Below are 27,522 nucleotides of genomic sequence, written 5' to 3' on the forward strand. Positions count from 1 at the left end.
CATATTCTATTTTGATAGACTTATTATCTGTATATGCATAAGAAACTGTAACAACAAAAAAGCCCGCAAGGACCTCAGAAGCGATTTGTTGCAAGGGTCAATCTTTTGATTCATTTACATTATGATTGTGAGACACTGGGGGTGAAATCCCTCTCTATCCTTGACTCTAAGGTTTCGACAGTCCTTTGCCTCGATTCGAACAATGCTGGATTCCAAACTCGAAAGTAGTATTCGTAGTTGACTTGTGTAGCTTCACGCCTCACTGGCTATGAGCCAATCTGAGAAGATTGCGTCTATGGACAACGAAGGAAAGGGAAACATAGAAAAGCCCTAATATGCGGCTGGTCTCTACTTTCCCACACGGGGACGATGGTCTCGGGTTCATTGACATTCCAGTCATCCTCCCTTGAACATGTAGAATTTTCTCCCTTGCTTTGCTGCACCAAAAACAGTAACAGGTACACACCACTTCGTCTTCCTGTAGGTGACAACTACTCCATATATGCCTGTGGCTTAGCTGCTTCAAATAGTTTGACACATGTATTGTGAACGGAGCAATTCCCCCAGGCAAAGGGTGCATTCTGCAATACAATGCAGGTAGTAATGCAATCGTCTACGATGTAGGAATTTGACAGTCTTGACATGTTATTATTTTTTTTTTCCCGTCCACCGGAGGGGGGGAGGTGGTTGGGGTGTATTCAATCAATTTGATAATCGGCACATGTTTGTATTTAATCAATCATCATAGACTTTCTGCAATCACCACAAAAAAAAAAAAAAACCACTACTACTATAAGGAGATAGAAAAATAAAACAAACAAACAAACAAACAAACAAAGAGGATAAATAACCTTCATAGTTATCATTGTCTCATTCTATTGATATTGAATCTCGTATTATCGTATGGGTCCCGCAACTCAATTCCAGAACTAGTTCAACTTAAAGAATGCCCGTTCTCAGATTGTTAATAATGTTTCCTACGCTTCCGGCCGACATAGCATTTCATGCACATACTTGATTCTTGGCTAATATGAGACGTGTTTATATAAGATGCTCGGAAAAGTATTTCAAATGGGACAATATGTTTCTCAAGACGTCTTTCTATCTACTAATTAACTATCTTATGTGTCACTAGAGTGCGCTGCAAAAATGGCGCCTTTGAAATCCCTTGTGGCCTTGCTCAGTGCCAATGTGCTTCCTTCAGTATTGGCAGAGCTTGTGAAATTCGAAGTGGATCTGACTTGGGCGAAAGGAGCTCCAGATGGCAACCTTCGAGATATGATCTTCGTGAATGACCAATTCCCCGCCCCTCAGTTGACACTGAACCAATACGATGATGTTGAGGTACGTCTTCAGATAGATAGATATATATATATCCTTTCGTCATTGTTCGCCACATATTTCTATTTACTAATCTTTTATAGTTCACGGTGCATAATCAGATGCCCTTCAATGCTACCGTTCATTTTCATGGGATAGAGTATGTACAGCACTGCGACCATTTCTTCTAATGCTCAGCCTTGAGCCTGGTTACTCAATGACGGGACTCTAATTGTGTACAGGCAACTAAACACCCCGTGGTCGGATGGCGTTCCTGGATTGACGCAGAAGCCTATTTTACCTGGAGGGTCATTTACCTACCGATGGACTGCCACAGAATATGGTACATATTGGTATCATGCCCACGCCAGATCCCTGATGGCGGACGGTCTCTATGGAGCTATTTGGATCAAGTGTGTACTGAGATGACCTCAAATATATGCAAAAGCTGACATGATAAGCCCCGCTCCCGAGGTCCCACAGCCGTTTCACTTGATATCCGATGATGAAAAGGATATTGCAGCCATGCAAAAAGCAGAGAGTGACCCGAAGCTTGTCATTTTATCGGACTGGTCACATTATACTTCAGAGGAATACCAAACAATCATGGAGGAGAGTGGGGTAGATCTTTTGTACGGACCCCGTTACTAGAGCAAATAGGTCATTTTACTGACAATAGTCCATCAGCTGTGTTGACAGTATTCTGATTAACGGGCGAGGGCGCGTGCATTGTCCTGGAGCCGATTTTATCAACAGCCTCCAAACGGACTATTTGAAAGCCTCCATTGATAATCTGCCTCTAACAGATAGAGGGTATGTTTTTCTCCCCAACAAAAGCCGATATCTCTCTAATGAACAATTGAAAGGTGCTATCCCAAAATCTACAAGACCCAAGGAAGTTTCCCCCGAAACGATTCAAAGGTTCCACCTGGGCTAGAGTCAGGCTGCGTCGCCACAGCTGGGACTCATGAAGTAATTGAAGTTGATCCAAAGGACGGATGGGTCAGTATGAAATTTATCAGTGCCGCATGGCTTAAAGCTTTTATCGCATCTATCGACGAGCACCCTATGTGGATCTACGAAGTTGACGGCCATTACATTGAGCCTCAACTCGCACACACTATGGTGATGTACAATGGCGAGCGCTACTCTGCAATGGTTAAACTCGACAAGACCCCGAAAGACTATACGATTAGGATCCCCGACACAAATGCTGATCAAATCATCGCGGGCTTTGCCACTATGAGATACAAGGGTAGTAATCAAACTGGAGAATCCGAGCCCTATGTCGATTATGGCGGGTTAAACACAACCGCTGACGTGATCGCCTTAAACGAGAGTCTGTTGATACCGTACCCCAGCATCCAGCTTCCGACAACTGCCGACCAGCTGATCAACCTCACCTTTGGTCGGCGAGAGTCGGCATATCAGTGGACACTTGAAGGGAAGCAGCTGTATGACGTTATGGCCAACTACGACGATCCGATCCTCTACAATCTAACCGCGAAGGAGAACTTGGGCGATAAAGTTACCGTTCAAACTCAGAATGGAACCTGGGTTGATGTTTTGCTTCAGGTTGGTATAATGCCGGACACCCCACCTATTCAGGCGCCCCATATCATTCACAAGCACTCGAACAAAGCCTTCATCGTCGGGGAAGGCGATGGGTTCTTCAACTGGACGAGTGTCGCCGAGGCAGCCACGGAGAGACCGGAGCTCTTCGAATTTGAGCGACCGCGGTTGCGAGATACTTTTATGGTACTGGGTCTTCTTGGTCCCAGATGGATGGTCATTCGATACCAAGTGGTTAACCCGGGTCCTTTCCTCATCCATTGCCATATTGAAACACATCTAGCCAATGGTATGGGGGTTGCTTTACTTGATGGCGTCGACGAATGGCCAGAGGTTCCACCGGAATATGCTCTTTGATCTTTTTTCCTTCCAGATCGAGGCTTGTCATATATGACTAATCACCTTCGGGGTTTGCCTCTGTATATAATACGTAATTTTACTTAATATCTGATTGTTCGAGACTTATTTTCAAGAGATAAATCATCATTATCGATAGAGTTTTAAGCGGAACCGCTGTATTGATAGCCATGGGTTAGGGCTCGGATAGGAAGTAGATGTAACGTTAGAAAAGTGTGTCTACAAAAGATCCAGTTTTTTCTTTTTTTGCCCTTTTCGAAATGGTAAATGATTGCACCATTTCCCCTGCTGTTCGATTCTTCCAGTTGCTCCGATGTTACATAGTATTTGATATGAGATAATGTGTTTATTGATAACATGGTGGTATCTAATACCGTAGTATGCTGGTGCTTATTGACGCAGCCAGATTAGCTGTTCGAATACATACGGACTCTTCTAGAACTGGATTTCTAGTCAACGTATGTTATACTTTAATCAATATGATATGATGTGGTGAAGTCGGATGAGCACATCTTATGTGGTAACTAAGCAGTCCTGTAACCTATTCCTACCTAGTAGACTAGTAGCTAGCAAATTTAGAGGCATACTGCGTAGAAAAAGTAAAGTAAATGCACCGGCCCCTTTGTGGGAATCTTATTTATGAAAAAGCTGAGCTAAGCCCCAGCCACCAGCATATTTACAGAGTATGTTAAATGAAAGCAGGGAATGCTTCTTGTTTGCCTTTGGGGCATGGAAGGAGGCATGGGAGCGACACGTGACCGCAAGGGTCATCTTCACTATTACCGAATGCGGCGACGACTCCTGCTAACGTTACAACGACGAGAACAGACTTTTGCCAACAGTTCGTGTCTCCCAATGCAATTGAATCAAGGCCAATCATCTATGTCATTGATCAGTGTTCTGCACGCATATGCAAAGCCCGCTTGCCAGCTGGATGTGCCTTGAGCTTCGGAAACAGGGTTTGGAACATCCACCTCCTTACGGTAGCGACGTGGCTGACCTGACGTATACCACAATTGTCTCACTCGGAGGCAAATTCTCGAGTCTAGAATTATATATATACAGTGTCAATATGATTCAAGGTGGATGTCAGCGGTCTCAGAGCGTAACGGTAGGATTCGCCAGATTGACTCTCAGACCATATTGGCAATTGACCACAATGGAGATGATCGTTATCACTCCTATGATATGGTCTTGGCTTCCCAAGAATAGTAAAAGACTCTAGAAGATTTTGACAATGTGACCTCATTCATTTGGCTGGAAACGAGCTTGTGATCGCCCTTCGAGTGTTCGGTGGAATGCTCGTCCAAGTCCTGTGCATGCCGTAATTGAGACATAGTCTCCACTGTCGCATGTGGTAGTAACTCTATCTTGGTATAAATCATACTTAATATCTAGCCAATTGCTTTGGGAAAACAATTTGATCTGCATCTCTGCAACTCTTGACTGGCACTTTCTTGACCCAACATGGAGGGGCCACGCGGCGTCTATCTCTTCGGAGACCAGACAAGTGATTTCGACGCCGGCTTACGTCGCCTCCTACAAGTAAAGAATAATACAATTGTCGCTTCGTTCTTCCAGAGATGCTTCCACGCTTTACGCCAAGAAATCGCGAGGCTTCCACCATCTGAACGGAAGATCTTCCCCCGGTTTACAAGCATAGTGGATCTACTGGCGCGTCACAGGGAGTCAGACCCTAATCCGGCTCTGGAGAGCGCATTGACCTGTATCTATCAGTTGGGAAGCTTTATAAAGTACGTGTAACTGCAGATCCTGACCCGTTTGAACGAGCCTAACCTGAGATAGCTACTACGGAGACCTTGGAAACGTGTACCCATCTGCTTCAGAGTGCCATATTATTGGCCTGTGCGCGGGTCTTCTTAGTTCTGCAGCTGTAAGCTCTGCGACCAATGTTGGAGAACTGCTTCCGGCTGCAGTTGAAGCGGTGGTGGTAGCTCTCCGGCTTGGTCTATGCGTCCTGAAAGTTAGAGAGCTAGTGAGCTCTGACCAAGCGTCGTCAACAAGCTGGTCAGTCTTGGTTTCCGGGATTAGCGAGAAAGATGCTTCAAAGCTTATAGGAGAGTTCACTGTTGAACGGGTAAGTCAATTGACCTGAGATACTTCGCGGGACTGAGTATTCTAATGACCGGATACAGGCAATTCCTCCTTCATCCAAACCGTATATCAGTGCGGTGGGATATAACAGTATTACCATCAGCGCACCGCCCAAGGTCCTTGATGATTTAATTGAAACTAGGCTTTCTAAAAGCCATAAGCCGGTCAGGGCGCAAATTCATGGTCCTTACCACGCAGCACATCTGTATGATAGCCGAGATGTTGAGAGGATCCTCGAAAGTTGCCCTAATGAGGTCGTCTCAAACTACACGCCTCGTATCCCCGTACTATCAAGCACTACGGGAAAGCCGATAGAGGCTAAACAAATGAAGGATCTACTTAAAGCCGCCCTCGAAGAGATTTTATTACGTCAACTATGCTGGGAGAAGGTTACCGATGCCTGCTCTTCCATATTGAAAATTGCTCGTCATCAAACATGCAAGTTATTCCCAATCTCGAGCACCGCGACACAAAGCTTGTTTACAGCTCTTACAAAAGCCGGGATAACCGACATTGAAGTGGAAAATGGGCTCGGAGATATTTCCACGACCCCGAAGGACAACCTTAACATCAGCGGCAGGGCCGACTGCTCCAAGATAGCGATCATTGGCATGTCTGGGCGATTTCCAGAAGCTGATGGCACAGAGAGCTTTTGGGACCTTCTTTATAACGGCCTCGATGTGCATCGGAAGGTGCCTGCAGAGCGTTGGGATGTTGATGCACACGTTGATCCTACTGGAACAAAGCGGAATACCAGCAAGGTTCCGTACGGATGCTGGATAAACGAACCGGGATTATTTGACCCCCGCTTCTTCAATATGTCACCTCGCGAAGCCCTCCAGGCAGATCCCGCTCAAAGACTTGCATTGCTCACGGCCTATGAAGCTCTTGAAATGGCCGGCTTTATTCCGGACAGCACCCCGTCGACCCAGAGGGATCGGGTCGGTCTTTTCTATGGCATGACTAGCGATGATTATCGTGAGATAAATAGTGGTCAAGATATTGATACATACTTTATCCCCGGTGGCAATCGCGCTTTCACACCTGGTCGGATAAACTACTATTTCAAGTTCAGTGGGCCCAGTGTCAGCGTTGATACAGCTTGTTCTTCAAGTCTTGCGGCTATTCACATGGCTTGCAATTCGATCTGGAGAAATGACTGCGATGCAGCTATTGCTGGAGGTGTCAATATATTGACAAACCCAGATAACCATGCTGGTCTTGATCGTGGCCATTTCCTGTCCAGAACCGGGAACTGTAACACATTCGACGATGGCGCTGATGGCTACTGTAGAGCAGATGGAGTGGGTACAATCATTCTTAAGCGGCTGGAAGATGCTCAGGCAGACAACGATCCAATCCTCGGTGTGATCAATGGGGCCTATACCAATCATTCGGCAGAAGCAGTCTCAATTACCCGCCCTCATGTTGGCGCACAAGCGTTTATCTTTAATAAACTATTGAACGATGCCAATATCGACCCCAAGGACGTCAGCTATGTTGAAATGCATGGAACTGGTACGCAAGCTGGGGATGCGGTGGAAATGCAATCGGTCTTGGATACGTTTGCTCCTGACTATCGCCGTGGACCAGGACAGTCCCTCCATCTTGGTTCCGCCAAAGCAAATGTTGGCCATGGAGAATCAGCATCTGGTGTAACTGCGCTTGTGAAGGTTCTTCTAATGATGAAGAAGAATACCATACCCCCTCATTGTGGTATAAAGACCAAGATCAACCATAACTTTCCCACGGATCTCGCGCAGCGCAATGTTCACATTGCCTTCCAACCTACACCTTGGAACAAACCAGCTTCTGGAAAGCGGCAGTGCTTCATTAACAACTTTTCTGCGGCTGGTGGAAATACCGCTCTTTTGTTGGAGGACGCTCCAATTCCTGCAGTTAAGGGACAAGATCCTCGATCTGTTCACGCTGTGGCTGTATCAGCACGATCTCAGAGTGCGCTCAAAAACAATATCAACTCCCTTGTAAAATACATTGATGAACAAGGAAGGTCATTCAATGTGAACGAGGCTGAGTTTATCCCGAGCTTGGCATACACCACCACAGCACGGCGTGTTCACCACCCATTCCGTATCACAGCTATCGGATCTAGCCTGCAGGAGCTGCGTGACTCGCTTAACAACAGCTCTCGTCTGGAAAGCTTTACCCCTATCCCTGCAACGGCCCCTGGCGTAGGGTTCGCGTTCACTGGCCAAGGAGCTCAGCACACTGGAATGGGAAGGCAACTGTACGAAAAATGTTCTCAATTCAGGGCGACAATGCAGCATTTCGATTGCATTAGTCAAAGGCAAGGGTTTCCTTCGATTCTTCCTTTGGTTGACGGAAGCGTGCCCGTGGAGGAGCTGGGCCCTGTCGTGACACAGCTCGGCACCACATGTCTTCAGATGGCTTTAGTCAACTACTGGGATTCACTAGGTATAAAGCCTGCTTTTGTTCTTGGGCATAGTCTTGGGGAGTTTGCTGCCCTGAATACCGCAGGAGTATTATCGACTTCCGATACTATCTACCTTTGTGGTCGTCGGGCTACGCTACTTACACAGCACTGCCAGGTTGGAACACACGCCATGCTGGCTGTCAAGGCTTCCTACCCACAGGTCAAGCAGTTGCTGAAAGAAGGTGTGGATGAAGTTGCTTGTGTCAACTCACCCAGTGAAACTGTCGTCAGTGGCCTCACCACCGATATTGATGACTTGGCTCAAAGGTGTTCCACCGAAGGCTGGAAGTCTACTAAGCTGAGGGTACCGTTCGCTTTCCATTCTGCCCAAGTTACTCCAATCCTTGAACGGTTCCAAGAAGAAGCCCAGGGTGTCACGTTCCGTAAGCCATCGTTACCGTTTGTTTCCTCACTCCTCGGGGAAGTTATCACCGAGTCTAACTACGATGTTCTGGGGGCTCAATATATGGTGAAGCAGTGCCGGAGGTCGGTGAACTTCCTTGGCGCTCTCGAGGCCACTAGATATGCGAAGTTGATGAATGATAAGACTGTCTGGCTTGAAGTTGGTGCCCATACCATTTGCTCTGGTATGATCAAAGCAACATTCGGTCCTCAGGTCACCACCGTTGCATCTCTTCGCCGAGAGGAGAATGCATGGAAGGTCCTCTCCAATAGTCTGTCGGCCCTTCATTTGGCTGGCATTGATATCAATTGGAAAGAATATCATCAAGACTTTAGCTCCAGCCACCAGGTGCTCCCACTTCCATCCTACAAGTGGGATCTCAAGAACTACTGGATACCCTACACTAACAACTTCTGCCTTACGAAGGGTGCTCCACAAGGTGCGATCCAGGCTGCACCACAAGCTACATTCCTGACCACTGCTGCACAAAAAGTTGTTGAAAGTCGCGACGACGGTACAACAGCGACTGTCGTGGTGCAAAATGACATCGCTGATCCCGAGTTGAACCGTGTTATCCAAGGTCACAAAGTCAATGGAGCCGCACTTTGTCCATCGGTAAGTATTACATGTATCCCCAGGCTATCATGTGCCATAATTCGGGCTACTAACTCATATTCTATAGTCACTTTACGCAGATATTGCCCAGACACTTGGAGAATACCTTGTCCAAAAATACAAACCTGAGTTCAAAGATCTTGGCCTCGATGTATGTGACATGGTCGTGCCGAAGCCACTCATCGCGAAGGGAGGAGAGCAGCTCTTTAGAATCTCTGCTACTGCTAATTGGACAGAGAAGAAGGCTTCGGTTCAGGTATACGCTGTCAATGCCGAGGGCAAAAAGACCGTGGACCATGCGCATTGTACAGTGAAGTTCTTTGACACCAATGCCTCCGAGCTTGAGTGGAAGAGAATCTCGTATCTAGTCAAGAGAAGCATCGACAGTCTCCACCAGAATGCAGAAACAGGGGAGGCTCACCGTATCCAGCGAGGAATGGTGTATAAACTTTTCAGCGCATTGGTCGATTATGATGACAACTTCAAGTCGATTCGTGAGGTTATCCTGGACAGCGATAACAATGAGGCCACTGCTCGTGTCAAATTCCAAGCACCGCCAGGCAATTTTCATCGAAACCCATTCTGGATTGACAGTTTCGGTCATCTGTCTGGATTCATCATGAACGCAAGCGACGCGACCGACTCTAAGAATCAAGTATTTGTTAATCATGGATGGGATTCAATGCGTTGCCTGAAGAAGTTCTCGCCTGATGTCACTTATCGTACTTATGTGAGGATGCAACCATGGCAAAACAACATTTGGGCTGGAGACGTCTACATCTTTGAGGGTGACGATATCATTGCTGTCTTTGGAGGTGTCAAGGTGGGTACCTCACTACTGCTCTTGGTTTCCGTTTTGCTGACATGATGATTAGTTCCAAGCACTGGCACGCAAGATACTTGACACTGTTCTTCCTCCTGTTGGAGGTACAAAGGCACCTATTACAGCCAAACCACCACCTCCAGCTCAGACTCAGAAGGCCAGCACAGGTGCTAAGGCCCGTCCTAAAGCACCCGTTCCATCTAAGTCCTTCACCAAATCTTCTGGACCGAGTGTTGCCGTACGCGCACTCAGCATTCTGGCCTCAGAAGTTGGCCTGGCAGAATCTGAAATTTCAGACGACCTGGTGTTTGCGGACTACGGTGTAGACTCCCTCCTCTCTCTAACAGTCACTGGCAGGTATCGTGAAGAGTTGAACCTCGATCTGGAGTCTTCTGTGTTTACCGATCACCCAACCGTCAACGACTTCAAGCGACTCATCGCCCAAGTGAGTCCTTCAGAGAGCCATGATGGATCCTCCAGTGAACAAGAGTCGAACTTCTCTTTCAGCGGTGCCGAATCTTCAAGTGCAAGCACTCCTGACATCACGTCACCGCCAAATGAGAAGGTAGCTCAGGTCGAGCAAGACGACACCATGAAGGAAATCCGTAACATCATCGCAGAGGAGATCGGTGTCCCTGCAGAAGAGATCGACCCTGATGAGAACTTGGGAGAGATGGGTATGGACTCGCTTCTCTCCCTGACTGTTCTTGGAAGAATCCGAGAGACTCTGGACATGGACCTGCCGGGAGAATTCTTCATCGAAAACCAGACCCTCAATGATATAGAGGTGGCTTTGGACCTAAAACCCAAGAATACTGCTGCGCCAATTCCTATGCCAGAGCCAGTCAAATTCCCCGAAGTTATTCAAGACCTCCAACCCAAGGTTACTCAACACCCCAAGGCCACATCAATCCTGTTACAAGGAAACCCTAGGACAGCAACAAAGTCGTTGTTCTTGTTTCCTGACGGCTCCGGCTCAGCGACATCTTACGCTACCATTCCCGGAGTTTCTCCTGACGTCTGCGTCTACGGATTGAATTGCCCATACATGAAGACACCCGAGAAGCTCAAATGCAGCCTAGACGAACTCACTGCTCCTTACGTGGCAGAGATTCGTCGTCGGCAACCTAAGGGCCCTTACAGCTTCGGCGGCTGGTCAGCAGGAGGAATCTGTGCATACGATGCAGCACGCCATCTAATGTTTGAGGAAGGTGAACAAGTCGACCGCTTGCTTCTTCTTGACACTCCATTCCCCATCGGCCTTGAGAAGCTACCGCAGAGATTGTACGGCTTCTTCAACTCTATCGGCCTTTTCGGCGAAGGTAAAACGGCACCACCATCCTGGCTCCTACCTCACTTCCTAGCCTTTATCGACGCCCTCGACGCATACAAGGCCGCGCCTCTTCCATTCACAGACGGGAAATGGGCCAAGAAGCTGCCTAAGACTTATATAATCTGGGCCAAAGACGGTGTTTGTGGTAAGCCGGGAGATCCCCGGCCTGATCCCCCGACAGACGGTTCCAAGGATCCCAAGGAGATGGTCTGGCTGCTTAATGACCGGACCGACCTTGGGCCTAACAAGTGGGATACATTGGTTGGACCTGAAAATATTGGTGGAATCACGGTAATGGAAAATGCTAATCATTTTACGATGACGAAGGGCGAAAAAGCGAAAGAGTTGTCTACTTTTATGGCTAACGCTATGGCTTAAAGATTGATGAAGCTTGTTATGTTCTTTTCTACTATTATATTGCACTTATTTTCTCTCTCGTTCATATGGTTTGTTATGGGGTTGATCTCAGTTTTTTCGATAGCCAGGGATTACCGCACTATCATTCAGTAAGTAATGCCTTGCAATAATTGTACGTAATTAATCAATTATACTATTGGAACAACGAGATATTATCACGTAGCACAATCAATACTAAAACAGCCTACATATTGACTAATCACTGTTGTTGGCTGTGGAAAAGGAAGCCCTAGGGTAGTAGAACAGCAGAAAAATTTGCAAACAAATTGAGGCAATGTAGTCATAAGAATGCCCTACATTAATAATGGCATCCAATTCAAAATTCAACATGGACAACTTGAGAAGGGGCGCAAGGTCCACACACAAAAAAAAAAAAAAAAAAAAGGAGAAATGGTGCAGGCATACAAAACGCCCAGACAATGCAAAGTCAGTGATGAAAGAAAAGCATCAAATGCACGCCCTTCTCTATGCAACCGTCATAGAACGCAAGGATGAAATCAGTGGAGTCGCTGTAACATGATAGAAATTCCACTTAAGTTGGTAGGGTTATACAAAACAGGTACGACCTTAACTGGGCATCTCGGAGCTGAACCTTAACGCGCTGCCACGTCCGTTATGATTATTGATTCCTGGGCTCGTTGGACGGCTTCCAGCGGTCAGTCTCGGGCTGCGAGGTTGAGTGCTCGTCGAGCGGGTGGACGGCCGATTCTTGCGGATTTCCCGCAGCTCATCCTCTTTTCGGCGTAACAGATCTTCGCGGGATGCAAGAATAGCTTCCAATTCGGAGATACGAGATAGATGTCGTGCGCCGTCGTTCTCTATATTGATCTCTCGTAGGCGACTAGCATTGCCAGCAACCTTACGCTTTAATAACTCGTTCTCTTCTCGAAGTTGGCGGATCTCGTTCCCAGTCTGAGCCGCAATGTTAGAAGCAGTTTGGTACTGCTCGCGAGTATACTCGGCTTGCCTGGCCTCGTATTCTGCCTTCCGTTCAAGGCCAGAATTCTCCTGTGTCAGGCGCCGGATATCTTCCCGAGCCGTCTCCAGCTCTGCTACAGCACCTCCCCCAGTTTTGATCTCCCCCCTTGCCTTTTCAAGATCTTGCCTTAGCTGGGTGCGCTCAGCCTTTAGCTTGCTAATATCTTCTCTTTGCTTTTCAATTTTCTGCTCTGATGTGGCCTTATATTCGGCTAAGCGATCCCGCTCCCGACGAATCTTGTGGAGGTCTCTAGTTCGAGTTTCATAGCGATGCTGGAGCGACTCGAGTAGTTTCTCTCTCTCTTGTAAGCGGGATTGCATGTCGGTTAACGCATTCTGAAACTGCCCAAGCTCAGCCGCATGTGCAGTTCTCATCTGCACGAGATTCTTCTCCAATGCATGCAGACCGCTATCCAGGGTTTGACTTGGAAATTTCGTTGATTCGGTAAGTTGGGTGTTATCCTGTGACATTTCCAACCTTAGTCTTTTAGAAGCATGCTCGCTTGAGTCTTCCACAAATAGACGCTTTTGAGCTTGTGAGTTGGGGTTTGATGTACTGGCAACAGTCGTTTGAGGTTGAGCTTCAAGTTGAACAGATAACAGCTTCTCGGAGCTCACGACGTGTAAAGGTTCAATGGGGGTCAAAGGCCAGCTAATACTGAAGTGATCCGAAGAGAGCCAAGACAATATCTCTTCCACATCTTCACGCACACCAAGGGCATCGTCTTGCAGATCACCTACTATATTACGGAGACGGACAGTGTATTGGACGATCAACTGGAGACGTTGGAGCTCTGGAGGATCCGGAAAACAGAGTTCAATGTGCTCACTGGAGTTTGAGACAATGAGTCGAATGATAGGAAGTAGGTTACCATGACGAGCAAATGTGGTTCGCATATGCTCGACCGAAGGACTCTCCGCATTTAAAGACGAGTCCAGTGCAATGATTGCAGAGGGTGATTTGTATGTCTCAGTGATCCCTTCACTGTGTGTAGATTGGACCCCAAAACTCAAGGAGCCTCTTAGCAGAGAAACCTCTAAATTGGTGCCAGACCCCATTTCCTCACGAGGTCGAGTGTATATGAGACCTTTACCAATCAGGTATTGCTCAACCACTTTTTGGGTTTTCTCTCCCTGTACCATAATCACCAAATGAATATCCCGGTTGCTTGCCATTTCCACAAGGTAGCCTAGGAATAAGAATTTTGCGCTGGAATATTCGGCCCAAGCTGCCTCCTTCCTTAGGTCCGAATCCGAATCTTTGATGTGCTCTGCGATATTAAGATCTGGATGTGTCGCAACGTTGCTTAGACGTCCTAATATCTCGCGCAATCTTGACACAATGCGTTCTTCATGCCCGCTGGACATCCCTTCAGCGCTGGGGCCTTTAAGAAAATCCCGAATACACTGGGTTTCATCTACTAAGACTCGTTCGTAGTCATCTTTGACTCTGGAGTCCATTGGAAGTGGCACGGCGAATTCAGAGGGACCGAGATGTACTGATCCGGGAGGGACTTCTTCGGTATGAGCGACTGTCAAGGCACTTGGTTGAATAGTTTGTGTGCTTTGTTCTTGGTGTGGCATCTCTCCAAGTGGCTCCGATGAAGTGGTATTCATCTCTGACTCAGTGTGATGAGCAGTGGGTTCCTTGTCGACTCTAACACTTAGAGGTGCGATTGTCTCGGGAACGGATACAGGCGCCACGGGTTCGATATCTTCCACAGATGACGGAGTCACACTGACATCAATAGCCTGGAGAGAATTCGTTTTGGCGCTCAATTGGGCGTACGCATTCTTCATCTTCTCCCTCGGAGTTGCTCCTTCATACTGACTATACTTCTCCATGGTTTCAGCCAATGATGGCACTTCCTTCTTTTGGTTATGACTCTCCATGCTTCCAGTAGACATCCTGGGTACTTTATTGCTTTGCCGTGCAGATAACAGTCTCTGACTCAGGAGTTGAATGGAAGGGTTTATTGATCCCTGGGATGTACTCGGGTTTGATTCTGGCACTGTAGACCTCAATCTATCAGCTATAATGTGGCCTTTCGAGAGGCAATTCCCAGATAGTAGTAGCTGGGATATCAAAGAACTAAACCCGGACAGACAGCTTTCTGACGAGGGGATGTGCTGTGAACTAGGTCTCGACAAAGGAAGCTGGAAGGATTTCTGACCTTCTAAAGGGGCCAAGGTAATAGATGGAGTCTCTGTAATTCCGTCCACTTCCCCACGCAGGCCACAGACTGGTGTGCCGGATGGCTCTTCAAGGATGGGCGATGCGATTGACTTGGACTGTGAAGATCCTTGGGCAGCCTCGGGCGTCAATAGATTGCCAGATCTTAGTACCCCACCTTCACTAGCAATAATCGGAGTTCCTCTGGGGCTATGTGTAGTTTGTGTTGCGAGGTAACCTTGGACTTCACTAGGAAGTAAATACTCCAACGGGATAGCAGTACTCGGACTGTACTCAAACACACACTCAGTCTCAGGCAGTGCAGCTGCTGAGGCAATCGGTACAGTTAAGTAGTCACTATGCCGGTGTGAACGGGCTGGAATAGGCGTTACTTGCTTTGACTCTGGAACTTCAGACCATCGGTTGGCCTCCAGAGATGGGCGTGACTCAGATACAGAATCAAAATGTACAAATAATGGTGAGCGCTCACGTTGTTCCAAACGTTGTTCAGACGAGTCGATGAACTCTACACTGTGGCCTTGAGAGAATTGAATAGCTGACTGTGTTTCTGATATTTCAGTAAGATGACTATCGGCCTGGGACTGGCGGTGTCTCCTTTTCTCTTCCCAGACCTGAATTGCAGCGTCGTTGGCGTGCTCCTTTGGCTCCTGATTGTTGTATGTCTGTTAGATGACGCCCCCTCCCAGGAAGCCTCTGATAACTATATGGGGTGGCGTATGTAGACTGTGCTCAACTTACCCAACTAGGCGACCAAGGCCCCTCCCAATCAATAAGATACTGAGATTCTGTTTCGTCAAGGATACAGTTGATATACCATTCGTCTTCGGCTAAGTCAGAACTTTCGCTGTCGTTTTCTTCGTCACTTGATATGACGGGGTATGTATTTTTGCGTCTCTTTTTCTTATGTTTATCTGATGAACGTGTTGCAGAAGAAGAGATCTTGCGCTTGCGCCACATTATGCGCGTCCTGGGAGCATCGCCGAAGTGAAGTAATCCATGGTGGGAGGTTGATGTAACAAGCGTGTAGTAAAGAGAGATATAAGTGAGGACTATTTGGGAAAGTGAGCGCTTGTGGAAGTGAAACGTAACTGACACAAAGCGCAACAATGAAGAAACCAGAGAAGTGAATGGGAGTATGAAATTCGGTCTGAACTCGGACGACGGGGGATAGCTGCACGGATGATCGCCGACACGTGATATCTTATCAGTGCCCAACTCCACTATGACGGATGCTCACTCATTCCTCGGTACGGAATACTTAACCTACGTATACTGTACATATCACCCCAAAAGCGTTCGGTATGGCTCTTGAATTCATCATCTATTTCTTGGGATGCTTTGGAGGTAGACTGAAACACCCCTGGTATTGGATCTCTGTCTACTGATGCAATTCTAGTATCTAATGTATCTAATAATATCTATACTACTTCAGAGATGTGCCTGCTCCTTTCTAAAATTCTCAAAATCGTAGCCTAACTGCTCGATGTTTTTGAACTTGTACCGCTCATCTCCCTTTCCAACAAACGTTCTTCTAATCTCAGGAAACAGCTGTCGCATCCATCTCTCCCTCTCCCCCCAGTAATTGCCTTGTTTACCATTTCCGTTGTCGGCCAACCCTTGGCGTGGTTCAGCCCTGCCTGCCCATTCGTACAGTAGATTCATGTAGTCCGCGTCCAATGGAAAATGTAAAAGGTGGAATGCTGTCCCATTCCCCTTTTTGATGACAGTGGCATCCTCCCAGGCCTTCATTTCGGCTGCATCTGGCAGAGTAAGCCGTCCAGACCAGACACGAGAAAAAACAGCAGCCTGGTTCTCGGACAAGGGAAAAGGGATTACCCTCTGGGGGAGAACAGGGAAAACGAGCGTGGGGTTGTGGATGTAGAACAAATGTTGGTAGGTGTTCAGCACCCTCCGGCCATCCGTAATAATAGGAGGGTCCAGTGACGACAGGAAGGGGAAAGAGTATAGGTAGCCAGTGCAAAACACGATTGCATCAATGTCATTCTCAATTCTACCATTAGCGAAGCGAACCGCCCTGTTGTATTCGGTTGGTGGCATGAATTCCACAATTTCTGGGACGTAATCCTTGTCTGTGGCGTTGGACGGCATCAGGTAAGATTCTGTTCGCTGTGACGCGAGCACTTTGCCCTTGCTCAATCTGTTTATTTGGTTGCCAATATCGACTCCTGATGCAGAGCCTCCCACAATGATCACCTTCTTCCCTCGGAACGGTTCGGGCGAGTCATACAACTTGGCGTGGGAAATAATGCCCGGATAAGTCTCATTCCAGATTTTGATACCCGGTATATCAGGAGTGTACGGAACATCATAATGCCCACTAGCCACAACCACTGCATCATAAATCTCGGTCCTGTCGATCCCAGTTCGCAAATTCTTTGTTGTTACAGCCCAAGCATCTGCCTCGGAATCATCAGACTTGATATTCACAACTTGGGTGTCAAGGTGAATATAATCTTGCACAGCTTCTGCGTACTCGTCCAGATACTTCTTCACTGTAGAGTACTTCGGCAACACTTGGGCATCTGGGGGAAATGGCTTGTCCCCATAGGCCATTAATTCCTTTGGAATGTTGGTATCCAATGTACTATAAATGGGAGATATAAAAGCTGGCTCTAGCGGCCCATGGGTTTCTCCTGTGGGATGCCATATCGGTTCATCGCCAGGTTTGTTCGGGTCAAGTTGCGGCACAGGCACCAATGTGCTCTGTTTGAGAGCTGGTGGAGTATAATTCCATACCCCGCCGATAGCACTTCTCTTCTCAAAAACATCAATCTTGGTGAAAAATTCCTCTGCAAGAAGATACCTGATGATTCGTAAGTAAGATAATCTCAGGATGAGCGTGGCACTCAAGATTTGCTTCATACTTCACAGCAGAGAGGCCCGATGGCCCTGCACCGATAACAGCTACCCGACGGATTTGTTTCGAGATTGTCATGCTGGGCGTCAATTAACAGCAATTAAATTTGGTGTCAGGCTTCCAGTTCCTCGAAGTATCTCAGTTGGTGACCAGATGATCGGTTACTGTTATGGAATAAATCAAATCACCCCACCGGGCAATGTCGTGATCTACTATAGACTAGTACTAATTACTATTTTAGGGTACTGTGCAGCATGGGGGCTCGGATAACATGTAAACTCTGAAATAAACCAGGGTCTGGAATAGAGTGAAATAAGTTTTCTTCTCAATCAATCATAAACTTTTTATGGAACAAAAAATCAAACTTATTGTGTAATCATGTTCATGTGGTCACAGAAATACACAGATTCCCTTATTATGGCTACCGAGGCCATGGACGCCCTACGTAATATTACAGCTCCGATACTGACCAACACTGTTCCGCAAGCTCCAGATTTAATCGTTTGTCAGGTGAAGTCACACCGTGCGTTGCTTCCTGCCGCCTTTTGAACACAAGCTATTGCTGAACAAAACAACAAAACAACCTCTATATCTTTACTGTGCACAAACATCTGTCAGCTCACATAGCATTACTTGCAGAACAATGCAGTAGCAATTAGTGATGCTATATCAAAGGTGTAATTTAATTAGCAGCTGCAGTGATGGATGCTAACGAGCAATTTCCGACCTCTGAACCCTTACGTGCGAATCGCATCCCTATCGCGCAGCTTTCTCCGACACTCGAGCACTTCTCCAAGAGCTCCATCCATGCATCCGTTACTCTTTTATGGCCTTATTCATCATCGACAAAATCCCTTAGCCTCTTATTAGCAGAGCCGGACTTTCGCCTGCGTCACTCAAATGGACAAGTAAAGGCAGTTTTCCACGGGCATATCGCAGAAAGTGTGGCTAAATCTCAGATCGGAATCGGAGATTATGTTTATTTAAGTCTGGATGGAGCAAGGCTGTCAGATAATGTGGCAGCACCTGGAACCCCAGGCAGAAGCGTGGCCTGGGATATACACTTCGATGACCGAGTGTTTCTCGAGGTACTACGACTGAGAAATCCCTAAGAAAATGTGGTGATCTCACTGACTAGGTTTATAGATTTGGCGCTCATCGAATCATTTGTCTACTGTGAAAGTCGACCCTCCTACTCCCTCACCGAACAACGATACTACAAATGCGCCACCGGCCACTCCCCTTGCCAAGGGTTACGATCGCTCTGATGGGAACTTTTCGATTGATAGGTTGGGTTCATGGCAGTCTCCGGCTTTTCTAGGGCGATCGCGCACATCCTTGGGGGGCCTGGCTGATTCAGTGTTGGACCCATTCGCCGAGGAGGATGGGTTTGTTCCCGGAAAAGGGAGAAAACGCCCTAGGTTCAGCATGCGAAGCAGCGAGTGGCGAGTAATTGACGAACCCGAAAGCCCAGGTGAAAGAGGCGAAGTCCCGGACTGGACTCATATTTTTGATGAAGATTGGGGAAGTGAATCAGAGCCTGGACCCGAGGACACTGCCGAAAAAGAGGAGAAGCCACTGGATGCAACTAAACTCGAAAAGCCTGAACTAGACTCGGAGGAGGTATTCCTTACTGTTCCAGCTTCGGAGGCTGATGTTACCATGGAAAACGTTTCGCTGGCATCTTCTAGGACAAGTTCGGAACGACGTATCTCTCAGACTGCAGATGGTGTAAGGCTTCCTCCACTTGGTGTCTTTGGAATAGCCGAGTTCTCGCGAAAGCGGGATGTTCTAAATTGCTCGGCCCATCTTCCGATAGAAACTCCTCGTCTACACCCTATTCCCTCTCCCGGACTCCCCATTCCTTCGCCGCTCGTTACTATGTCAAACAGTCCACAGGGCTATTTCACACCAGTCGCAGCCACGTCGCATTCTCACACCAGCCAGATACCCACAACATTATCTCAGGAAGTGACAGATTCAGATAATGAACTACCCGGTGCGCAGCCGGATACTTCGCAGACACCAGAATGTACAGAGGCAGCCATTACTTTAGGAACGGAAGATCGCGCAATTGGTGTATCCGAATTCAGATCGGAGCCAAATGCTACAAAGATTACCCCCAAAGCTACAAGCCAGCCACACACGATGGCCAATACTGGGTTAGAAGAGCTATCACCTGATGAAGACTCGAAAGGAGCCGCTGAACCTGCCCAAGTCGACCAATCTACCCCGCAAATATCTGATGAGGACATTAAGAGACCCCATGGACATGTGGGAGACATTAATCAATTGAAAAGTCCAAAGAGAGAAGGAAAAGAATTTGAGGGCGACGAAACGTGCATTGACGCTCAAGTGAAGGCTGAGTCCGAAAAAGACAAAGAAGAAACGCATCAGGGGGAAGAAGTGGCTAAGGAGGACAATCTGGAAGATGATTATCATAAACCAACACGTACCTGTACAAGTTTAACTCCTGGGGACACACTGGCAAGTGGTGCAGCCAAGGTCGATGAATATGGTACTGATGGAAGCGGAGAGGAGGATACAGAGACACTGGAGAGATCGAGGCACTATCATGACTGGGTTACCCAAAGTGAAACCGAAACCCCAGAAACGGAACGTGGGCATCGAACGGAAGCTGCTCATGAAGAAGAGGACGAATGGGATGAGGAAGGAAGTGAGAGTGAACCTGAAGAGGAGCTAGAGGAGGAGGAAGAATTGGAGGAAGAACAAGCTCAAGAGATTAAAGAAACAGATAGGGAAGGAGAAGCAAACAACGAGGAAATGGAAAGGGACGACTTGAAAGCTGAATGGGATGATGAAAATTTAGAAGAGGAGGAGGGGGAGGGGGAGGAGGAGGAGGAGGAGGAGGAAGAAGAAGAAGAAGAAGAAGAAGAAGAAGAGGAAGAAGAAGCCGAGGATATGTACGAAGATGAATACGATGATGGTGCTGATTCAGAGATCGTATCGGACCAAATGAGTGTTGATACGCCCATCCAGCAGCCTGCCACGAAGAAAGTGCACCCGGACGTCATCGTACTAGACAGTGACAGCGAAGATGAAGCCGCATCTGCTTCCCAGGCTTACCCCATAACCACGTCAAGAGATGAAGCCAGTACACAGGAGATCGAGTCATCCGAACCTGAATCATCTGCTTCCGAAGAGGATTCCCTAAGATCACGGTGTTCGGACAACTTAGAAAGCTCAGAGGATGAAGAGGGCTCAGATTGGTCTGATGGGAACTCAGAAGATGAGCAGCTGATAAATAAGAGTGAAGAAGAGATGGTGGAGGATGAATGTGGACGAGTGAATGGTGAACAACAAAGAGCTGGGCATGTTGTAGACGAGCTATCTGACAGTGGAAGGACGAGGGACAAGAAGGTCGATGAGGACTCGGTTGATATACATGAGGAATACAAAGTGGAAAACGAAGCAATAGAAGAACAACCCGAGGCCAAAAGGGGGCAGGTGTCAGTATCACAGCCCATGGATACTAGGGATGCGGGCCCCATTACTGATGAGCAACCAATGCCTCAGCATACGACAAAGGCCCCGTCTCATGATTCTGAGCAGGAAAATCTTGATTATTACTCATGTATCCTGTCATCCGCTCAAGAATCTCATTCCGACTCTAGAACTACTTTACACGAATTGGAGACAGTGATCGACCCGGAGTTGCAAAACATTGACCTTGCTAAAGAACAAGCAAACAAAGAGGTGGAAAAAGAACCTCATCCAGATTCTATTTATGCTGAGCCTAAGACTGGGCTTCTCACGAAGATACCTGAGGCCGTCCAGAATATTGATCAAGGTTTGTTCCTTGACGTTACTTCATCTTCACACGCATCGCACGATTCCCGTGAGGCTGTTTCAGAAAGTCCTTCGCAATTGCAGCATTTGTTACCAATGGATACTCAACTGGCAGAAGTTGGCCAACACTCTATGGATTTCACTCCTACATCTGAAGACGTCCATGGAAGAACGACCGTGCAATTCGAAGGCCAAATGCCACCCGCCATTCAAATTGAGACAACTACACCAGCGGAACATGTCACTATTGCTAAAGACGTTGAGCATGAAGCACGTCTCGTCCCTACCCCGCACGAGGGACATCATGAACCCGAAGAATTTTCTGCGGATGGAGACGTGGGAACTCCAGCGTCTTACAGTGAAGACCAAACCCAAGAAGATGAGCTTTATTCGGATGATGAATCTGTTGGAGATTTAGATGAAGTCCATCTCATTGGAGTAGACCGCCATTATCCTGGCCTGCACAGCAAACTTTCCTATTTTGCTCCGTTGGCCACACTTGTCGATCACTATAATGCATTGGTAGATACCATATCCGTTGTGTCGGAAGTCCAACCGCTCTTCCGGACAGCATCAGGAAGGAAGGACTTTACACTAACTCTTCAACTCACTGATCAATCTATGGCTGGAACGACGCTCTACGCCCAAATTTCCCGGCCTTCCAAAGTAGAACTTCCCTCGGTGGAAGAGGGGAACGCTGTCTTGTTACGCAACTTTAAAGTCAAGAGTTCCAACCGCTCGATAATGCTCGCCAGCGTTGATAGCAGTGCCTGGGTTGTTTTCAAGGGCTTCGATGAGAAAGCACTGACTCATGATCCTCCAGTTGAATACGGGAGCGAAGAGCAAGCCTGTGCCACTGACCTGCGCCAATGGTACCAAGAAACTGGTATGGCCATGGTGGCAGATAACCAACTACAAGCCTCTATAAACAGGGAAAGTAGAGAAGGGACACCCGCTAGCAGCGCTGCGCTTAGCGATTCAGGGAGCATCGACTCGACACTGCGCGACGCGCGCGGTGAGTCGTCTTTCTCGAGTCGGGGTTCACGGCGGGGCAAAAGGCCCCATCGGAGAATAACAATTCACGAGTTGAGGGATGGAAGGAGATACACTGAGGTTGGCTCACCGTCTGGAAAAGAGAGTATACACGAACTGCGAGACGGAACCGTTTATGCCAATTTGTGAAGAAAACTGGTGTATCGGGATGGATCCTTCACGCTCGACGGATTTGTTGACTTCTTATTTTTGATTTTTGTATATAAGCCTTCATGGCGAGTTATCCAGTCTAGGTCTTGGACTGGAAAATGAACGACACAATTTTTGCCCAAGGTCTTTTCATGGCACAAGAAGATGGTACTCGCCCAATCATTAAATTCGAAGCAAGTCACTCTATGCTGTAGTCTATGATATCAAAACATGGGTACAGAGACGGCAAAGGCAAACAGACAGGATGTAGAAGTTCAAAGAACTCGGCGCCTACATTTTAGAACACTTGTCTCCTGCCAACAGATCCATGTTGACAGCTGCTCTGATCAATTGATTCGCGATAGCAGTTGGCGGCGGAAGCCTCAACCCTCCCTCTTTGTACTCCGGACCAGCCTTATCACCTAGCGCACTTACCCCTATTCTTAAAGCCTCCTCGACTTCCTCGACGTCAAACCATTTCGCATCTTCCAGCTCAGGATCGTGGCTTAGGTTGATCGTTTCATGAGCAGGATCGCTAACCTGTGCGATTGCTCCAATCATGAGATTTGCTGGGTAGGGCCAAGGTTGGGATGAGTGAATAATGACACGGGAAAGAGTAACGCCCGCCTCTTCCCACACCTCCCTCCGGACAGCGTCTTCAACCGACTCTGCTGGCTCGATGAAACCGGCGAGGGTTGAATACCAGTTAGGCGGATAGCGTTTTGAGCGACCAAGCAGGACCCGCTTGGCATCGGTTGAAAGAACGGCCACAATGATTGTTGGATCGGTACGTGGAAAGGACAGATTGGAAAGGGTAGTGCGCGTGTTGCAGGCTGGTCGTTCGGCTGATTTTCCCTCCGCGACACGAGCAACGTCTGTAGGTGGACAGGCACGCTTGGTACCAGAATTTACAGAGAGCGTGGGATGACCGCAGGTGCCACAGAAGCTATTGCGGTTATTCCAATCCATGAGAGCGCGAGACTGGGCGTAAATGGCGGCTGGGATGCAGTGAGTAAACGAAGTCTGCTCTCTAGATCTCAGCAAAGCTTACCTTCGTCAGCTGAAAAGGTCATGACCACTCTCGACTGGAAGAAACTCAATCCTTTTTCTTCCATAGCACTAATCACAGCTTTAGAATTGGTCTGTTGCTCTTCATCTCCCTTAGGGGTTACGTCGAGAGCAAAGAAAGGAGCACCGGTATAGATCTTCCAAGCGAGCCCATCTTGCGTACGGCTCTCGTCCAGTCCAAGGAAGATCAGTTGCGCGGTGGTTTTCCGAGAGTCATATTCCTTGATCGTCTCCTCTTCTGTCTTATCATAGATCGTCTCAGGAACAAGCTTTTCGACTTCATTATAGTGAGCATAGTACAATTCAGAAGGAGACCTTGTAAGGGGTGCAAGATCCTTCAGAAGTACGAAACGAGTGGAAGGATGCCTGATAGCTGCCGAAAGAAAAGCATGCTCGGTCCGTAGGAACGAGAGCCGGTTTAGAGGTGAGCCTAGTAATATAAGTATCGAGACAGGCTGTTCAATCAGAGGCGGGGGGCCTACTGGAGAAGTAGTTTACGGTTTCTCTCCCAAACTGTCGAGACAGCATTGACTCAGCTTGCGTATGGGCAGGAGTGGGGATCTGGGGGTGACTGGTCATAATGAATCTTATGTATGAGCCAGGTCAGTGAGCGAATTGGCGTGAAAAATCTATACCTGTAATTCTATAGAGTGTAAAAAAGAGGAGGGGGAAGCAGAGTTGAAATCGCAAGCGCAAATGTAGATAACGAGTGATTAATCAGCTGCCTCTTATAACTTATCCGAGGATCAGCATGGCGGGAAGTGACGTATTCCCGATACCATCGCTGTATGCATTCCAGAGATCTTTTATTATGGATGCTCCGGTAATACCAAAACCACAGCGGGGTACGAGGGGAAGCTCCCCACACACGTGACGTGCGTCATTGTCGGCCATCTCCAATTCAATTCTTATCGCCGGGAAAGTTCGAATGACTGTTTCTTGTGTGCGTTTTGAACAATTTGCTGACAAGATCCCGGTTCTGGATCTAGTGATTGGAAATTGGGCACTAGTTGAGATTATCCCCGTTCATCCAACATGGGCCACCTTGTCACTCTTGCAACATGGTAGGTACTACTACATTCGAGCAATTCAATGCGCCATCTACTTGCAAAGTTGGGCTGATTTGTCTTCCCCCATTAGCTCCCTTAATCAATGGGCCCTTGATTTTGAAGGCAACTGCGAACGAATTATTGAGAGCATCCGCCAGGCTAAGAAAGCCGGAGCTACTCTGCGCGTCGGTCCAGAACTTGAAATCACCGGTAATATGAGCATTGGCCATGACTACAAAGCTCGTTGCGTTGATATTTCTCTTTAGGATATGGTGTTCTTGATGGATTTCTTGAGGGCGATACGTTCCTCCATTCGTGGGAGATGTTGGCTCGTATCATTGACCACGTTGACTGTCAAGACATTGTAGTGGACGTAGGTATGCCTGTTCGGCATAGGAACGTGCGATACAATTGCCGGTGGGTGGTTTTCAAGTTGGTAAACAGGGCCGCGCTAATATTCTAAAAGCGTCATCTTTTACAACCGCAAGATCATTCTTATTCGCCCGAAGATGTGGCTCGCCAACGGTTTGTCTATGCCTTCCTTATCTCAACAATTCCTCGTATTCTTGTGCATATCTCAAGCTATTCTTCGCTAACGTTTGTGACTCAATCAGATGGAAACTATAGAGAGATGCGGTATTTTACTCCTTGGCAGCGCCCCCAAGAGATTGAAGACTATTATCTTGAATCAATCGTTGGTAAAATAACAGGCCAGTATAAAGTTCCTTTCGGAGATGCGGTCATCAGCACAAGAGATACTTGTCTAGGTTTAGAGACCTGTGAAGAGCTATTCACTCCTAACGGGTACGCACTCTGACCACGTAGTTGTGGATATCATGCTAAATTATGTGTAGGCCTCATATTCCTTACGGTCTTGCTGGTATGGCCATCGTTGCACCATGAAGCTCCTATTCTAGTAGAGACCGCTGACCTCTCTGATAGGTGTGGAAATCATCTCCAATTCGTCAGGAAGCCATCATGAGTTAAGGAAGCTTGACACCCGTATCAACTTGGTTACACAAGCTACGAAATTGGTGAACTTGCCCGCAAAAATAGTATCAACTCCGCAGGCTGACGGCTTTTCAGAGTGGAGGCATTTATCTTTATGCGAACCAGCAAGGCTGCGATGGTGACAGGCTGTATTACGATGGCTGTGCAATGATCGTTGTCAATGGCAATATCGTGGCCCAGGGGTCTCAATTCTCTCTGAATGATGTCGAGGTTGTTACAGCTACAGTTGATATAGAAGAGGTCTGGTTCCCAAAATCCTGGCTCCTGTAGCGAAAATCTAATCTCGGATAGGTTCGGACGTATCGCTCAAGTGCTAGCCGTGGGATGCAAGCCAGCAAACAAACACCATTTGTTCGTCTTGACCTCGATATGAGACTTTCTCGTCAAAACGAAGAGGCCGATCCTGGCCTTGCCCCATCTGAGACCATTGCGCCCCGATACCACGCACCTGAAGAAGAAGTTGCACTCGGCCCAGCTTGTTGGCTTTGGGATTACCTCCGAAGGAGTGGTGCCGCTGGATTCTTCCTTCCGCTGAGTGGTGGTATTGACAGCTGTGCTACTGCCATTATTGTACACTCTATGTGCAGAGAAGTCATCAAGGCAGTGTCAGAAGGAAATGAGCAGGTGATCAAAGATGTCCGCAGGCTGTGCGCTGAACCTGCGGATACCACCTGGCTTCCTACTACGAGTCAAGAAGTGTGCAAGTAAGACTGATCTTTCCAACCTTCTATCCTCTGCCCAAGGGTTCTAATATTCTCTTAGTCGCATCTTTCACACCAGCTATATGGGCACCCAAAATTCCAGCAAGGAGACAAGGGACCGGTCAAAGAGGCTCGCAACCGACATTGGATCCTATCATATCGACTTTAACTTTGATACAGTTGTAACTTCCTTGACGAATTTGTTCACCATGGTTACCAACTTCCAGCCTAAGTTCAAGGTCCATGGTGGTAGCCGGGCAGAAAACCAAGCGCTACAGAACGTTCAAGCCCGCTTAAGAATGGTGCTTTCGTACCTGTTTGCATCCTTGCTTCCTACAGTCCGGCAGCGGCCAGGTGGAGGTGGACTGCTTGTTCTGGCATCATCAAATGTAGATGGTAATTAATTTCTCCTAAGCATACTGGAATTCGCTAACTGTCAGCAGAATGGTATATACAGCTTGACTCCTTTGGCCCCGTGTACTCATGTTTAGATCTTGTCCAATGCTGACTGAAACGCACAGTTTACGTGGCTATTTAACCAAATACGATGCCAGTAGCGCCGATGTATGCCTCAGCCCCTTCTCCTTTCTGGCTGTCTTCGTCATGCGGTGAAATTTGATGCTAACAGTAAGATTTTTAAAACTAGTTAAACCCAATTGGCTCTATCAGCAAAGTCGACCTGAAGAAATTCATCGCCTGGTCTCGGGATTCGTTTGAATTGCCTATTCTTCACGAGTTTCTGAACGCCACTCCAACTGCCGAGCTGGAACCGATAACATCCACGTACGTCCAGTCAGATGAAGCGGACATGGGTGTAACGTACGCTGAGTTGTCTACTTTTGGCTACCTACGTAAGATCGCAAAACTAGGGCCTTGGTCCATGTACGAAAGATTGCTCCATGTGTGGGGTAATGAGTACAGCCCACGCGAGATATACGAGAAAACCCGCCATTTCTTCTACAACTATGCCATTAACCGCCATAAGATGACCGTACTTACCCCTAGTTATCATGCGGAACAGTACTCTCCTGATGATAACAGGCATGACCTCCGACAGTTCTTGTGTAAGTAGCCTTCTGCAGTTAAGTTGTTAATTTCTGAAACCTGCTAATGCACCACCAGACCCCTCGTTTACATGGGCATACAAGAAGATGGAAGACAGCGTCAAGTACTGGGAATCAAAAGGGTGGACTGCTGGAAAAGCACAGAAGAAGAACGTCAAGGCAGACTAGATGAATTTA

The 27,522-nt window shown here is 47.5% G+C and overlaps 7 protein-coding genes across 7 annotated transcripts; 4 read left to right on the forward strand and 3 right to left on the reverse strand.

The window, feature by feature from the left end:
* Nucleotides 1-1,149: 1,149 nt before the first annotated feature.
* BDV27DRAFT_172553 (multicopper oxidase) lies at nt 1,150-3,255 on the forward strand (the record flags this gene model as incomplete). The annotated part of the gene is made up of 6 exons (XM_032075892.1): nt 1,150-1,344; nt 1,425-1,480; nt 1,563-1,733; nt 1,782-1,941; nt 2,000-2,133; nt 2,187-3,255. 6 exons carry the CDS (start codon nt 1,150-1,152, stop codon nt 3,247-3,249), a joined length of 1,779 nt encoding a protein of 592 aa, XP_031927233.1. The 3' UTR covers nt 3,250-3,255.
* Nucleotides 3,256-4,673: 1,418 nt separating this feature from the next.
* pksP (polyketide synthase alb1) lies at nt 4,674-11,514 on the forward strand. Its single transcript, XM_032064716.1, has 5 exons — nt 4,674-5,003; nt 5,056-5,347; nt 5,406-8,837; nt 8,905-9,660; nt 9,713-11,514. Exons 1-5 carry the CDS (start codon nt 4,717-4,719, stop codon nt 11,369-11,371), a joined length of 6,426 nt encoding a protein of 2,141 aa, XP_031927234.1. The 5' UTR covers nt 4,674-4,716; the 3' UTR covers nt 11,372-11,514.
* Nucleotides 11,515-11,953: 439 nt separating this feature from the next.
* BDV27DRAFT_117682 (uncharacterized protein) lies at nt 11,954-15,825 on the reverse strand. The gene is made up of 3 exons (XM_032064717.1): nt 15,321-15,825; nt 14,563-15,229; nt 11,954-14,400 (listed from the first exon to the last, which is right to left on the reverse strand). Exons 1-3 carry the CDS (start codon nt 15,537-15,539, stop codon nt 11,978-11,980), a joined length of 3,309 nt encoding a protein of 1,102 aa, XP_031927235.1. The 5' UTR covers nt 15,540-15,825; the 3' UTR covers nt 11,954-11,977.
* A 50-nt stretch (nt 15,826-15,875) lies between these two features.
* BDV27DRAFT_128916 (putative flavin dependent monooxygenase) lies at nt 15,876-17,602 on the reverse strand. The gene is made up of 2 exons (XM_032067078.1): nt 17,468-17,602; nt 15,876-17,406 (listed from the first exon to the last, which is right to left on the reverse strand). The coding sequence occupies exons 1-2, from the start codon at nt 17,536-17,538 to the stop codon at nt 16,011-16,013; spliced, it is 1,467 nt and encodes a 488-aa protein (XP_031927236.1). The 5' UTR covers nt 17,539-17,602; the 3' UTR covers nt 15,876-16,010.
* Nucleotides 17,603-18,161: 559 nt separating this feature from the next.
* Nucleotides 18,162-22,452, forward strand: BDV27DRAFT_158129 (uncharacterized protein; the record flags this gene model as incomplete). Its single annotated transcript, XM_032072626.1, has 2 exons — nt 18,162-18,548; nt 18,607-22,452. The coding sequence occupies 2 exons, from the start codon at nt 18,162-18,164 to the stop codon at nt 22,450-22,452; spliced, it is 4,233 nt and encodes a 1,410-aa protein (XP_031927237.1).
* Nucleotides 22,453-22,597: 145 nt separating this feature from the next.
* BDV27DRAFT_117707 (NAD(+) diphosphatase) lies at nt 22,598-24,181 on the reverse strand. The gene is made up of 3 exons (XM_032064718.1): nt 24,003-24,181; nt 23,504-23,950; nt 22,598-23,450 (listed from the first exon to the last, which is right to left on the reverse strand). The coding sequence occupies exons 1-3, from the start codon at nt 24,097-24,099 to the stop codon at nt 22,744-22,746; spliced, it is 1,251 nt and encodes a 416-aa protein (XP_031927238.1). The 5' UTR covers nt 24,100-24,181; the 3' UTR covers nt 22,598-22,743.
* A 374-nt stretch (nt 24,182-24,555) lies between these two features.
* BDV27DRAFT_145546 (glutamine-dependent NAD(+) synthetase) lies at nt 24,556-27,513 on the forward strand (the record flags this gene model as incomplete). Its single annotated transcript, XM_032070425.1, has 13 exons — nt 24,556-24,584; nt 24,661-24,779; nt 24,836-24,986; nt 25,036-25,094; nt 25,184-25,373; nt 25,492-25,603; nt 25,656-25,820; nt 25,872-26,284; nt 26,343-26,677; nt 26,725-26,728; nt 26,803-26,845; nt 26,928-27,345; nt 27,404-27,513. 13 exons carry the CDS (start codon nt 24,556-24,558, stop codon nt 27,511-27,513), a joined length of 2,148 nt encoding a protein of 715 aa, XP_031927239.1.
* Nucleotides 27,514-27,522: the final 9 nt, after the last annotated feature.

The sequence above is a fragment of the Aspergillus caelatus genome (assembly GCF_009193585.1).
Source record: "Aspergillus caelatus strain CBS 763.97 unplaced genomic scaffold BDV27scaffold_96, whole genome shotgun sequence".
In the NCBI taxonomy this organism is placed as follows: Eukaryota; Fungi; Ascomycota; class Eurotiomycetes; order Eurotiales; family Aspergillaceae; genus Aspergillus; species Aspergillus caelatus.